This window comes from Mesoplodon mirus (genome assembly GCF_964341445.2).
Source record: "Mesoplodon mirus genome assembly, chromosome: 3".
Lineage (NCBI taxonomy): Eukaryota > Metazoa > Chordata > Mammalia > Artiodactyla > Ziphiidae > Mesoplodon > Mesoplodon mirus.
The window spans coordinates 5,223,936-5,237,944 of NC_138978.1; the positions used below are offsets into that span (position 1 = coordinate 5,223,936).

The 14,009-nt window shown below is 48.0% G+C and overlaps 1 protein-coding gene across 1 annotated transcript in view; it reads left to right on the top strand.

The window, feature by feature from the left end:
- CAMTA1 (calmodulin binding transcription activator 1) overlaps positions 1–14,009 on the top strand; it is a 916,345-nt gene that overhangs the window by 447,777 nt on the left and 454,559 nt on the right. Inside the window, 1 exon segment of the mRNA XM_082612607.1 lies at positions 5,383–5,518. Coding sequence (XP_082468733.1) covers positions 5,383–5,518 — 136 coding nt within the window.

Here is a 14,009-nt window from a genome sequence, read left to right on the forward strand (position 1 = left end):
TACTAAATTTGTGTATGTAAGTGGGGATAGTTCTGGATTTTCTATTCTGTTCTATTGGCTGTCTATTTATTTGTATGACAATTCCATACTTTTTAAAATATTGAGGCTTGGGCTTCCCTGGTGGCTCAGTGGTTGAGAGTCCACCTGCCCATGCGGGGGACACGGGTTCGTGCCCCAGTCCGGGAAGATCCCACATGCCGTGGAGTGGCTGGACCCATGAGCCATGGCCGCTGAGCCTGCGCGTCCGGAGCCTGTGCTCCGCAACGGAAGAGGCCACAACAATGAGAGGCCCACGTACTGCAAAGAAAAAAAAATCTATCTATCTATCTATATATAGAGAGAGAGAGAAAGAGAGAGAGAGGCTTTACAGAATGTGTTAATAGCTGGTAGGGCTAGCCTCTAAACCTAGGTACTCTTTATTGGAATTTTTCTGCCCATCCTTGGTGTTTTTTTCCCCTCCCAATAAACTTTATAATAAATTTTTCTAGACACAGAAAACATTCTCTGCTGGGATTCCTGTTGCCATTATGTTACATTGATAAATTAACTTTGGGAAGATTGACATTTTTATGATCCTAACTTTTTCTAACCTTCTTCATTTATTGAAACCTACTTTTGTGTCTTTTAGATAATTTTAGTTTTTTTCCTTAGGTTTTGGGAATTTCTTATTATATTTATGCCTAGGTACTTCATTTTATTTTCTCTAGTAAATGGAGTCTTCTGTTATTCCTTCTGTCTGTTTTATTTGTGTGTGTGTGCACATGTGGGTGTGTGTATATGACACACACACATAAGCTATTATTTAAGCATGTATATTTTATTGATTATGTATCTTAATTTTATACCTGTTTGTTTACTTTTGTAATTTGCAGCAGATTTTCCATTGGTCCCATGATCTTTTTACCATATTGCACTGAGTGTTACTGGCTTTGCTAACTATTAGTTTCTTAGATTAAAAGGTTTCTTGCCTAGAAACCTCCCTGGTTAGAAAGAACCTCCTGGTTGTTCACCTTTTTTCCCTTGACATTCCTCTCCCTGCTGCAATGGAGGACTTGGATTGTTTTCCCGAGACCCTCTTACACTGTCAGCCTTAGTTTGGCTTCTCTCAGAAGGAGGTCCTGAGATGAGGATTTCAGTACAGGCAGTTTATTTGAGAGGTTGTCCCAGGAAACAACAGAGGGGGATTATGAACGTGAGAGAGGAAGGGGAGGCATACAAAGAAAGGGTATTTTTTTCCCAGCAAGTCACCACAGTGGGTGACTGGAGCTTGTGCTCTGGGAGACGGTACAGAGTACCTAGAGTTATCCTAACCATGGGGCGAGGAGGTCTGGATGGCTTCTGTGTTATCCCAACCCGGACAGGAAGTGAGGAAGCTGGGGAGCCACCCACCAAATCCCCGTCCATTGGGTGAGGGGTGCTTTCAGGGCATCAGGGTTCACCCAGCCAGTAGAGCAGAACCGGGATTCAAACCGGGACTGGCCCCACAGTCTGTGCCTTGGAGGAAGCTCTGGAGAGTCATAGTGACTCCAGGTGAATCCTGCTCAGTCACTTTCTGGCTAGAAAGGCTTGATTTCCTTATCTTTATGTTGGGGATGGTAATAATACCTACCTCGTAGGGTTGCTGTGAGGATGAAAAAATGTAGGTTATAGACACAGACATAGATATAGAAATAGATGTAGATACAGATATAGATGTAGATGTAGATATAGATACAGATACAGACATAGGTGTAGACATAGATGTGGGTGTAGATCCAGATGTAGGTAGAGACATAGATGTAGACATAGATGGAGATAGAGATGAGATATAGAGACATAGATGTAGATAGAGATATAGATACAGATACAGACATAGGTGTAGACATAGATATTGGTGTAGGTATGGACATAGATATAGATGTAGATAGAGACACAGGTGTAGACAGATATAAATGTAGACATAGAGATGTTGACATAGATGTAGATGTAGACATAGACACAGGTGTAGACATAAATATAGACATATTGGAGATACAGGTGTAGACATAGACATGGATACAGAAGTAGATGTAGACATAGATGTAGATATAGACATTGAGATGTTGACATAAATGTAGATGTAGACACAGGTGTAGACATTGATATAGACATAGATGGAGATACAGACGTAGATATAGACTGGATACAGATGTAGTTGTAGATATAGATGTAGACATAGGCATAGATGTAGACATAGAAGCAGACGTAGGCCACACGTGGCGCGCTCCCCCAGCACTGGCAGTAACTGGGAGCTGGTGACACTGTCGTGTGGCAGGGCTTTGGTGCCTCATCCTTGCGGTTGCCGTCACCTTCTGTCCTCAGCTCCATTCCTGCTTGTTTGCTCTTCTCAGATGGGTGCTCCCTTTCGTGCTGTCCTGAAACTTACCAAAGCTCTCCCCTGACGGGCCCCCTCTCGCACGGTCCAGCCCACCTCTCCTTCTCCCCAGGGCAGCGCTCTGGCCCCCTGCCTTCCTCGGATCCCTCCCGCCAGCTCCCACTTGCTCTTGACTGTGCTCTGGGAGGCGGCGCAGCCTCACTTCCTTTGCATCGTGGGGCACGTGGGCCCCTCTGCATGCAGCCTGTCTGGCTTTCCCTTTGCCATTCTCAGGACCCGTGAACTGTGCGGGGAGGGACCTTCCCCCATCACGCAGAGCAGAGAAAGTTCTAATAAAATCCGAGCGGCGGATTAAACACTATTAGGTTGCTCATTATTGCACGTTAAAATGATGATTCCATTTATTAAGGCCATTTAAGTTGGACACTCTTGTCCCCTGTGGGATTATGTCCTACTGAAAGTGTTGGATGACAGGGCCCCTCACGCTCCCAGAACACAAAGGGCAGGTCACCAGAGGAAGATGGGTTTCCTCGGGTGGGTGCCGTTGTTATTCTGACTGTGGATATGATGGTGTCTGGGGGCGTCCCCTCTCTCTGGGTCATACCGTTTGTGATCTGTGGACAGTTGGCCTGAAGACACTGCTGAGGTTCACTGACCATGTTTAGACAGGGTAAGAGGATGGAGCAAATCACACTTCCTGTCTTAGCTCATGAGAAGCTGGATTGGATTAATGTCCTGTCTTCTTTAGCAGATGAGTATTCTGGGACCGAGGGAGTCCCTGCAACGCTCTCGTGGGTGTCTTCTTTCCTGTTTGGAGGGGGCGAGACAAGCAGAGCCCGTCTATTTGATCAGATGTCTTCCTTTACTTATTCCTTGGACAGTGGCTTAAGCACAGCCGTTGGACTTTGGGGACCTTCTAATGAGTCTTTTAGGAAGCGGAAGGACTCACAGCACTCTGGAGATTGGGTGCCTGTACCTAGAGCGGGGCTGAAATGAAAAGGGGCCGGCACCGTGGGGACCGTATTCCAGCCCACCTGCCATTCAGAAATGAAAGAGAACTGTAAGGTTTTCAGTGCAGACTCGTAAGTGCGAGACAGATACCGTCAGGTGACAGGTTGTGACAGTGCGTGGAGCTGCTTCCCCATTGTTTTAGTGGGTGCAGACTTGGGGAGGAGACCAACACTGACACAAACCAACTGCACGGTGACTGGCAAACAGTGAAGTGTTGGGAGTCGCTGCTGAAAGTCGATAATTTCCAATGGAATTGCTGTTGAGTCATCACCTGGCCGCTGAACGACACAGCCCGTCTGGGTGAGAACTACAATTAGCTGCTGTCAACCTGGAGTGATTTTTTTCCCCTACAGACAGTGGAATAGTAAGACATCAATAGCTAACGTTCTGTGCCCAACTGTGAAGTGGCCCATAGTTCAAAGGAGAAGAAAAGAAAGGGATGGAGGCTCTTGCCCCAGCCCCAGGGAAGACCGGCTGCTTGCTTTCTCTCCTCTGCCACAGCAGAGAAACAGGAGCCGACTTGCATCAGAAGGAACCTATCTATGAAACAGAAACAGAATCACGGACACAGAGAACAGACTGGTGGTTGCCAAGGGGGTGGGGGGTTGGGGGAGGGATGGAGTGGGAGTTTGGGGTCAGCAGTTGTAAGCTATTATATATAGAATGGATAAACAACAAGGTCCTACTGTACAGCACAGAGAACTATATTCAATATCCTATGATAAACCATAATGGAAAAGAATATTTTAAAAAAGAATATATATATATATATATATATATAATGTATAATTGAATCACTTTGCTGTACAGCAGAAATTAACACAACCTTGTAAATCAACTATACTTCAATAAAAAATATATTGATTAAAAAAAGAAAAAGAAGAAACCACTTCCTTTGCCTTGTTTGTGTCAGGAGCTCTCTCACCCCGGCTAGGAAGGAGCTGGAAGGCCTGTGTGGTCCCCTGGGTGCACAGATCACTTCCCTTTCCTTTTTCTGTGTTGAGCCTTCAGGTGGAGAGTGGCACAGCTGGTAGGGCTGGTGCGCCATGTCTTGTAGCTTTCGGGGGCACCTTCCTTAAAGGATGGACCTGCCTCCAGCTGCTGGAGCTTTATTCTGGAAGGTTTACCATAGCACTTGCCCTCAGCTGCCAGAAGAGTTTAGTTCTTTGTCTCCTTGGTGTCTCCAAACCAAAATTTGTCACTGCTGCGGCTATAGGATGAGCATAAACATCCTCTCCTCTTTGTGGTTGACGCTTGGGGTCTTCTAGGGAAATTCAAGATTCTCTTTGTTCTTTTTAAATGGCACAGAGAACGGCCATCCCACTCTTAGCGTTCAGCAAGTGCGTAACTATTTTTCTAAGATATGGTGGTCATGGACCGAATGGACAAATTGGCCTGGCAGTGCTGAGCCCTTTCACAACTGAAGCCCAAATGGGAAAGGATCAGGTACTTAGCTTGCTTGGGAAGAAAGGCTGTAGGGCTCTTCCACATCCAGCAGGAATCTAAATGCAGGCGATGAATCAAGAGCGTCTGGCCTCAGCGACTAGTTTTTCCATAAAAACTAGTCATCTAGTGTCTGCGTTAAACTTATTTATTTACTAATGTTAGATGATGGATTAAAAGATGTGCAGAAAATCTTTCTACAAGAGATAAGATATTGCCGGCTGCCATAACACTCCCGGCTCTTTTTGCTTTCTTTCTATTTTTCCTACTTTTCAGGGCAGAGCTCGGGCTCCCACACCATATATCCTGATTAGATAGTGGATATTACTAAGGGGATGTTTTTTAAGCCTATCATTGACACATTTAATTCATTAGGTACCAAATCCACAAGCAAATTTTGCATGGCCATAAAACATGGTTAATCCAGGGAGCTGCAATAAAAGGTGAAAAATTACGGTCCAGCAAATGTGGAATATTGCTCTTCTGTAGAGACTTTTACTGGTCTACGATATCTTTCTTCATAAATTTTTCTTCTGCTCGGTTCTCTTGGTAACTTAACCATTTGTTGTTTCCAGACCGCAGAATGGCTCAATGATCCTCTACAACAGGAAGAAAGTGAAATACAGGAAAGATGGGTATTGCTGGAAAAAGAGGAAAGATGGGAAAACGACCAGAGAGGACCACATGAAACTGAAGGTCCAGGGAGTAGAGGTAAAGCGCAGACTCGGCTCTCTTGTTCTACAAATGTCATTTCTGGGCTGCCATAGGATGGTACTGCTTTCGAGTCATTTGATGCCAGGCACTTCCTGTCAACAGTATTTTGTTTGTCAAGACCCTGTTTGTTGTTTTTCTTTTTTCCTAACTTTTTACCCTATAGTCGCCATGTAAGTTTTCCCTGAAACCAGATGTAACTAAGATGCTCCTGTTTCTTGAGAGTCATTGGTGTACAGATTGGGAGCAGCAAGATTCTTGCAGAATCACAAGGAGCCTCCGGTGCCTTGAGAGTTTGGGAGGAAAGAGGGAGCTGTGTAAGGCATCTCCCTCTTAATGTGGCCAGGGACGCCTCTATTGAGCGGATCCCGTGGGAGTGGTGGTCCCCAACAAGAGCCTGGCTTCCCTCTCTCTAGTGACAGACCCTTCCGTTTCCCACTGGGTGTTGCAACCTCAGGGAGCTCACAGGTACTCAGGGCTGGGACAGAGGTGGGCATGGTAGAAAGTATCTTGGGATGTTGTGCAACCTTCAGTTTGCGGGAGGACAGGGTACAGTCTGGTTTCCTTGGTGTTGTCCTGACCCCACATGTCTCACTCTGGAGGAGCCATGGAGACGTCCCCATGGTTCCTCTTTTCCATTGTTTGAGGGCCTGAGCCATGTGTCACAGCGGGAGAGCGAGGATGTGAATCGTGGTGCGTTCTTGGCCAGTGAGTTAGTGAGCACCCACTTCTCTGCTTTCCTGGCTGATCCTTGTAAAGGATCTTCCCCGGGAGTATGGCAGCTGCTGTCTTGGGCCAGGAGCTGGGAAGCTGGCTGTGAGCCACCTGGGAATTCACAGTGGTCAGCGAGGGGGCTCCCAGAGTCCGCTGGTGTGTTGGGTCCTCCAGTGTGTCAGGATTAATCTCCAGGACCCACTCGAGTTCAACGGCTCACCCTCCACGCTGACGTTCTTTGTGATGCACTTTATCATTATGACTCCTATATTAATCATGTGCTTTTACGGCTGTTAAAAATAGCATCCAATGGCTTTTATTATATTGCTCCACAGAGAGAGATAACTTGTGTTTATGCTTTTGCGTTTTTTTTTAAACACCTAGTAACAATGCTTTATGATGATGAACAAAGAAAAAGTCGGGATAGGAGAAATCCCAGTTCCCTGGGTTCTCCTGGGCTCAGTGTTTGCACAGCGTGAGAGAAGCAACTGCAGGAAACATTCAAATGCAGATTACCAGAACGTGCTGCTCCAGACCCAACTCCAGGACTGTGACTGGTGATTGTGCAAACAGATTAGCCATTGTTACCGAAACTGAGGGAGGTGGGGCTTTGCTTGTATCCTCCTAGATGGAGGAATAGATAAGAAAGTGAGAAGTGGGGGAGGGGCAAGTGAGGGGCCACTCGTGCTGCGGGAATTCACACCCAAACCTGGGCCATCAGCCCCCATGCCTGTGGGCCTCTGGTATATTTCATCTCCGTACTATGTAAATCAGGAACTTCTGGTTGTAAGTAACAGCAGGGTGGGATTCTACCTCAGCAGCAGCCAAAGCCCGGGGGGGGGGGGGGGAAAGCCACAGGGTTCCTTTTCTTCCCTCCTGCGATAAATTAGGATCCTCCCTGGATGGAATCAGAATGATTTATGGTTATTCTTAGGCCATGTTGATGTCCGGAGTTACTCGTGGCTTCCTCACTTGCGGTCTAACGCGTAGACGTGTGTGTGGGGGCAGTCTGGACCCTCAGACCGCCGAGGAAGGGGATGGACAAGACAGTGCAGGGTTCCCATGACTTTCTGGGCGTGAGCGCCAGCAGGGCAGTAGGAACGGGAGGCGGGCTTGGAGGAACCTGAGGCCCCAGGTGGGTGTGAAGTGTGGTGGCCGCTCCCATTGCGCTTGGGGAGCTGTCCCATTGACTCGATCAGCAGACGTTGACTGTGGCCCCTACTCTGTGCAGGGCCCTGTGGTGTCTACTGAGAAAATAGGAGCCGTGTTCTCTGCCCCAGGGACTCGCATTCAAATCGAGGAGGTAGCCATGTCCATACCTACAAGTCATGAACAGTACCGAGGAGTACAGAAGGCTGAGCATTTAAGAGAAGTGTCCTGGGCGTTCAGAGTGGGCTGGGATGATCCAAGAAGCTTCCTGGGTGAGACGGGCCATAAGTTAAGCTCTTATAGTTGGGGAGGATTGTGTGTGTAACGTAGTGTTTCCCAGCTTAACTTTCTCACTTAGCCTTTGGATTCTGAGATCCCCTCTTCCCTTGGAACTGCTCTATAGTATTCAAGTGTATAAGCATTTGAATCGCTCCTTGGTCGGTGGACTTTTGGATTCTTTCCAGTTTTCCAATGTTACAATACTTCAGTCAACGTTCTCATCCATGTCTGCTTGTGCACGTGTGCAACCCAGACCTGGCATTGCTGGCTGTAGGGTCTGAGTATTTTCAGTTTAACTGGATGCTGTCAAATGGCTCCCAAGTGGCTGTGCTAACTACCTGCCCACCAGCACTGAGACTGACCATTGCTTCTGCACCCCCTCGCACGCTGATGGGTGAAAGATGACACCCTGTTCAATGTGAACTGGGGTTTTTCTTAGTTATTCGTGGGGCTGAGCTCATTCTCGTGTTCATGGATGTCCTTTGCTGTGGATTGTCTACCATGGGCATGATTTTTAAACAGCCCCAAAGGAGGATTTATCTGGCAAGAGCAGCCCCACATCTCACCGACGTTCCTCTTGCATTTGCTCTGATCTGGACCAGTGGCTGGGAAGCCCAGTTGTCATGCAGGGGACGGTAGGCAGGTGGTCCTCCCCACCCGGGAAATTGCAATGCAGATATACATGGGTTTTGCGTCTCACAGGAGGAGGGGGACTTCCCAGTTTGGAGTCTGCTTCCTTCTTCAGTGGATTCAGTCAGGTGTTTCCCATGGACTTAGGACATATATCATGCCAGGTACGGCGCCAGCCAGCTACCCCTACCGCTGGGTGAGGCAGACAGTCCTGCCCAGGGTCTTGGAGTTGTGATTTTCTACCACTCCAGCTGGTTTCCTCAGTTCAAGGGCATGATAGATATTTGTATCTACCATTTAACATATCACTTGCCGTAAGCCTTCCCTCAGGCCAGGAGAGCTTCCAGCCCTGTTTGTAGAACTGCTCAGAGGTCTGGCTTCTTTTGTTCTCAGAGGCTCAGGCCCTTGGTACACACGGCAACTCAAAGGCGCATTGATTTTCTCATCCAGGCCCAGGATGGGGGCAGCCGCTTTTGAAGCTGATGAGCTCTTAGGTCCGTGATTAGTTGTCTTGTCTATAAGCCAAGGAGAAGCCAGCTCAATAAGGTTTCCTGGGATGACAGAGGTTGGCAGGGAGGAGAAAGGAGGTGGTTGTGATGTCAACGTTTCATGAGATGAAATCTCAGCAGGCCTGAAGCGGGTCCTGCTCTCCAGGTAGATTGATGCCTGCTTACCTGGGGCCTGGGGTGTGCGGGGAGAGGACCTCTGCTGGGGGGGGAGCATTTCCTGAATGCAGAGAGGCACACCTGGTGCCCCCATGTCTCCAGGGTCACCACGCCATGGGTGGGATGAGCTGGGTGAAGTCAGCCCACGGAGATGTTGTTCTTCGGGCCAAGCTGGAAGAATACCTTTCAAGTTCATGGTGCTTTTCTCTGGCCCCAGAAGCTTGCAGGGCTGTCTTCTGCCCTGTCCTCACCCCTCTCTCCTGAAAGCGCCGGGTGTCTCAGAATCCAGGCTGTCGACTTCCTATAGCACTTTCACTGCTGGGTTCCCATAACAGGAGCCACCCCTGGCCACAGGCTTACAAGTGTCCTGTACACCATCTCCCTCGACCCTTCTCAAAACATCCACACCGGGTACCTATTACTACACCCGTTTCATAGATGTAGAGATGGCACCTCGCGAGGGCTTCTCTTGCCCCACACCCCGCCACGAATCAATGCAGAGCTGGGACGTGAGCCAAGATCCGCTTGGCTCTACAGTGTGAGCAATCGCCCTGGGCATTCTGGCGGGGTTTTGGGTCAAGTCCAGCACATACCCTTCGTTCATCAGCCAGCTGTTGAATGCTTTCTACCCACCAGCACCGGGAGAGGTACCGAGGAGGCAGTGATGTCAACAAGAGCCCTCCCCTTCTCATGGGGACAAAAAAATCAAGCACGCAACGTTAACGCGGGGTCATGAGGGCTGAGATGGAAGAATTACAAGGCTCTGGACCAAACACATAGCAGGGGCGCCTAAGGCAGACTTGGTCTTAAGAAACGACATCAACGCAGGGAACCAGGTGCTGGTGAGGGCTGGACAGTGAGGGGGTAGGGATGGAAACGAGTGATGGGCAGAGACAGAGGCTGCTGAAAAATAGCTGACATGGTTTACAGCAACAGGGGCCCAGAACTGTGACGCGTTAGCATCTCTCTCAGCCCTTTGCAGACCACATACTCCCCCGCCTGGGGACGAGGCTCTCTGCTCTGATCACAAGGCGTGCCTTGCCGTGACGTCCTGCCTTTGGAACCAATGCGTGGACATTGCACAGAAGCTGTTGACTTGACTGTGGGTAGCATGGACAAAGGCATCCTTCCCTACTGAGCCTGTTCCGAGGTAGACAGGTACCCCCTGGCCTGGACCATCTGCCCAGCAGAAATGCCAGCCATTGCCTCTGACCAGAATTTTCAGCAGTGAAGAGAGAGTTTGGTTTTGCTGACCTGTTTGTGCTGCCTGAAAGAATGAAAAGCTGCTTTGACTTCTCAACTAAGTGCCCAAAAGCTCAAAGCCCCGTCTTGAATGTGGAAGTGGCAGGCAAGGTTATGTTTTTGGACATGGCCTCATTAGAAGTGATATTCTTTATTTGGACACTTAGGCCACGTATTAAGAAGGAAAAAAAAAAGCACCTATTTTAAAAGTAGGAATGATATTGCAGTTACCGCATTAGGAATTAACAGGGCATGAAATAACTGTCTGCCTCGTGGCGATGTCAGATCATTTCAGCTCTGTTTGCAGCCATAAGATAAATAGGTATCTTGCTTGCAGCTGATGGGAAATATTTGAAATAGCCAGCCACAAACATGCATGGTGCCCAAACTGGGTTTGGGAAACAGCAATGAATAGATAAGGGGTAAGTAAGTGGGCTGATGAAACAGCCGAGTGGCAGAAGCTCACAAAAGGTCAAGTGAGTCTGCATGTTGCCGCTTTGTGCTTTTAAACAGAACACAGATGTTTTGTTTTCCGTAAATGATCGTGTACCTTTGGTCTGTGGATGTCTTATTTCACTCCGTTCTTCTTCAGACTTGCCATGCGCCCACTGGTCTACACTGTATAATGTGTTCCTTGCTCAGAACCTCTTTTCCCCACGTCTACATCGAGACTGTGTTAGCCTTGTAACTTCTGAACCTTCTAGGGCATCTTCCCCGATCCTCTACAGTCAGAAGCAATTATCCCCTGTCTTTCATTGCCGTGGCACTCCGTCTGTACCTTTCCTGAAGAGGTGTTCTCTTTGACTCTATATGAGCTCTGTCCAGTTCAACAAACATAAATTAAGTATCTAGTATTTTCTAGATACTAGAACCACTAGAACACCTCTATCTGGTATCTACATACTAGGTGATCTATTAAGCACAGGATCTAGAGAGGCAAGTAAGGCAGAGCATCCTTTTTTTAATACTGTTTTTTATAAAAAATTTTATTTATTTATTTATTTATTTATTTATTTATTGGCCTCACCCTGAGGCATGCAGAATCTTAGTTCCCCAACCAGGGATCGAACCTGTGCCCCCTGCATTGGGAGCACAGGGTCTTAACCACTGGACCACCAGGGAAGTCTCAGGAAAGAGCATCCTACTTGGGAAACTTTCAGAACCATGAACCTGGTCATTGCAATATGATGCGGTGATTATTGCCATGGAGAAATGGTGTTAGAACGAACTTGTTTCCCTGTCTGAGGACAGGGTCTGATCAGTCACCCATGGGAACTCGTTCTGAGCAGTGGGATCTGCTGAAGGACCACCTGCCTTCACAGGCACTCCTCATCTGAGCCTCAACCCAGCCCTGCCATTTAATCACTGCAGCATTTTTGTCCCTACTGGTCCCATGTCTGAGACTTGAACCCAGGTTCAAGTCCAGTCCGGGCCACCCCTCCTGTCCGGTACCGAGAGCTGTGGTCCAGGTGTCTGGTCTCATGACTCCAGTGCAGGGAGCCGGTCTGTTTAGCAGCAGCTCAGAGGGTCTCCCAGGGCTCTCTTCTGACTTTTAACGATCTGAATTTTTGTGCCGCATTCTGCTGGCACGCGAACACGTTAAAACTTAATTTCCTGTTACCTGGGTGTGTTTTGGTGGTATCAATTCAGGAACTCAAATCCATAGTCTTTCCTTAATTTCTAATTACTCAGCATCCCTGGTGACATGTCCCCACACAATTCATAAGATTAAAATTTTAACTAATAAATAACATAAGCTATCGACGTTTTAAAGTGGCAAGAGGACCCTGTCTGTTCACAGTCCGCTGGCTCACAGAGGCCTGGCCAGGGTGCCGGTTTTGCTTCTCCTTCTTCAGGCTTCCTCCTCCCTGACCACAGCCAGCTAGTGACAGCAACAGCAAGGATGGTGTGCAGCACTTAGTGAGCACCTACTGAATACCTGGTCCTATACCCATCCCTCTATAAGCATCACCTCATTCAGTGACTTGGCAACATCCCTTTTGGGTAGGTACTGCCCTTATCTTCATTTTTGTAGCAGTAATTCATTTCCGGGAGGTTAAGAAATGTATCCAGGGATACCTAGCTGGTTCGTGTCAGAGCCAAGATACCGTCGCAGGTCTGCTGCTTCCAAATTCCCAGTTTCCTCATCACTATTCCTCATTGGCTTCCAAAACACCTGGATCCCCAGAAGATGTGTTCTTGGTCCACAGGGTGCTGAGGACGAACGGTTTAAGACACAGTACTGAGCACCCAAGCCTGGGTCCAAGTCAAGACTGGGGATCGGGAAAGCCTTTAGGAGAAGGGATGGGCCCCCTTCTGGCCACTGGGCTGCTCTTCCTCATAACTCGAACCAGTCAAAGAGGAAAGAGCCCCTACCTCACTGGGCCTCCAGCCCAGGACCCTGGCTCCCTCGGGCCACCAGGGACTGCGGAAGGCCTGGATGCCCCTTGCCATCCATTTCCGGGGTTGGGAGTTCGTCCTCCAACACTCTGAATACCCTGCACGACCTGCCTTAGCTCTGATTTCAAGTCCTTTAAGAGCCTCTCATATTCCCATGTCAACCTCCGCTTAGGGATAACAAGTTATGTTCATTTGCTCCCACAATGAACTGCCCATTTGCATTTGTCCTGAAGCTACGGCTTTCAAGCTTCCAGGATATTCTCACTCTGGTGATAAGGGTCGGTGTGCTCACTCTCCCTGTGTAGGGTTGCCAGATTTAGCGTGTATGCACACACACACACATACACACATGCACACACACAACACACACACACATACACATACATGAGAGACAGATGCCCAGTTACATTTTAACTTGAGTTAAACAAAACAAAAAAAAGATTTTTTAGTCCACGTATGTTCCATGCAATTTTGGGGATATGCTTATACTAAAATTTTATCTGTTGCTTCTCTGAAGCTCACATTTAGTCCTGTATTTTATCTAGCCACCCTCCCACCATCAGAGCAGTTTCCTGGGAGTCTTTGCAGACAGAGATTTGGCTGCTCGGGTACTGGTCTCATTGAAGGCTTGTGGAACTGAGTTGGTTTCTCTCCAGACACGTTATTGATGCAGGAACCATAAAAACAAGGACAGATACTGGCCCCGGCTTAGGAAAGAAAGCCTTCGTGGCAGTTAGCTAGTGAAGCCACGTGTGGCCAGGCCTGGGCCCCTCCTGCCCTCTCTGGGAAGTGAGTCGCGGGAACCTCGTCTCTCACTAGGTCTGCTGGAGCCCAGGTTCCATGCCCTTATAGGTCGCTGCCTCGAGGAATGCAGGCCTCTTGCCAGTGGTGTTTGGAAAGCAGCTTGTTAGTGAAAGAGGTGCCAGGAAGATTTTGAAGGAGACACGTTTGTAATTTCTGCCTTCCTTATATCTCTGGTAGATGACAACATGGAAAATACTTTGCAGTTTCCTTTTAAGCTTGATTGCAGCCTTCTTGAGCTAGAAACTCCCCGTGAAGGTGGAGCCACAGAATGCCAACTTGGTATGCTGAGCTTGTATTTAATTATTATCATAGCAGTCTCTTAATATCATTGCAGATTAGCCCACGAGGACATGAATGGAAATTTTAGCATATTCAATTACAACGGAAACCCTTGAACACCACTGTCAAAATTCACCCAGGGCCTTCCTCTGTTTGGGCCTCCACATACAGCAGGCACAGAGATAGACATTACCCAGGCCACACAACCTTGATTTTGTAAGCATAATTTGTGGCCTCATAATTTGTGGCTTCCACCTGCATCTGGAAGGTGGGGATGCCTTTTAAGAACATGATATATCTCCTACCCCGCCTTAGTAAATGACCCGATG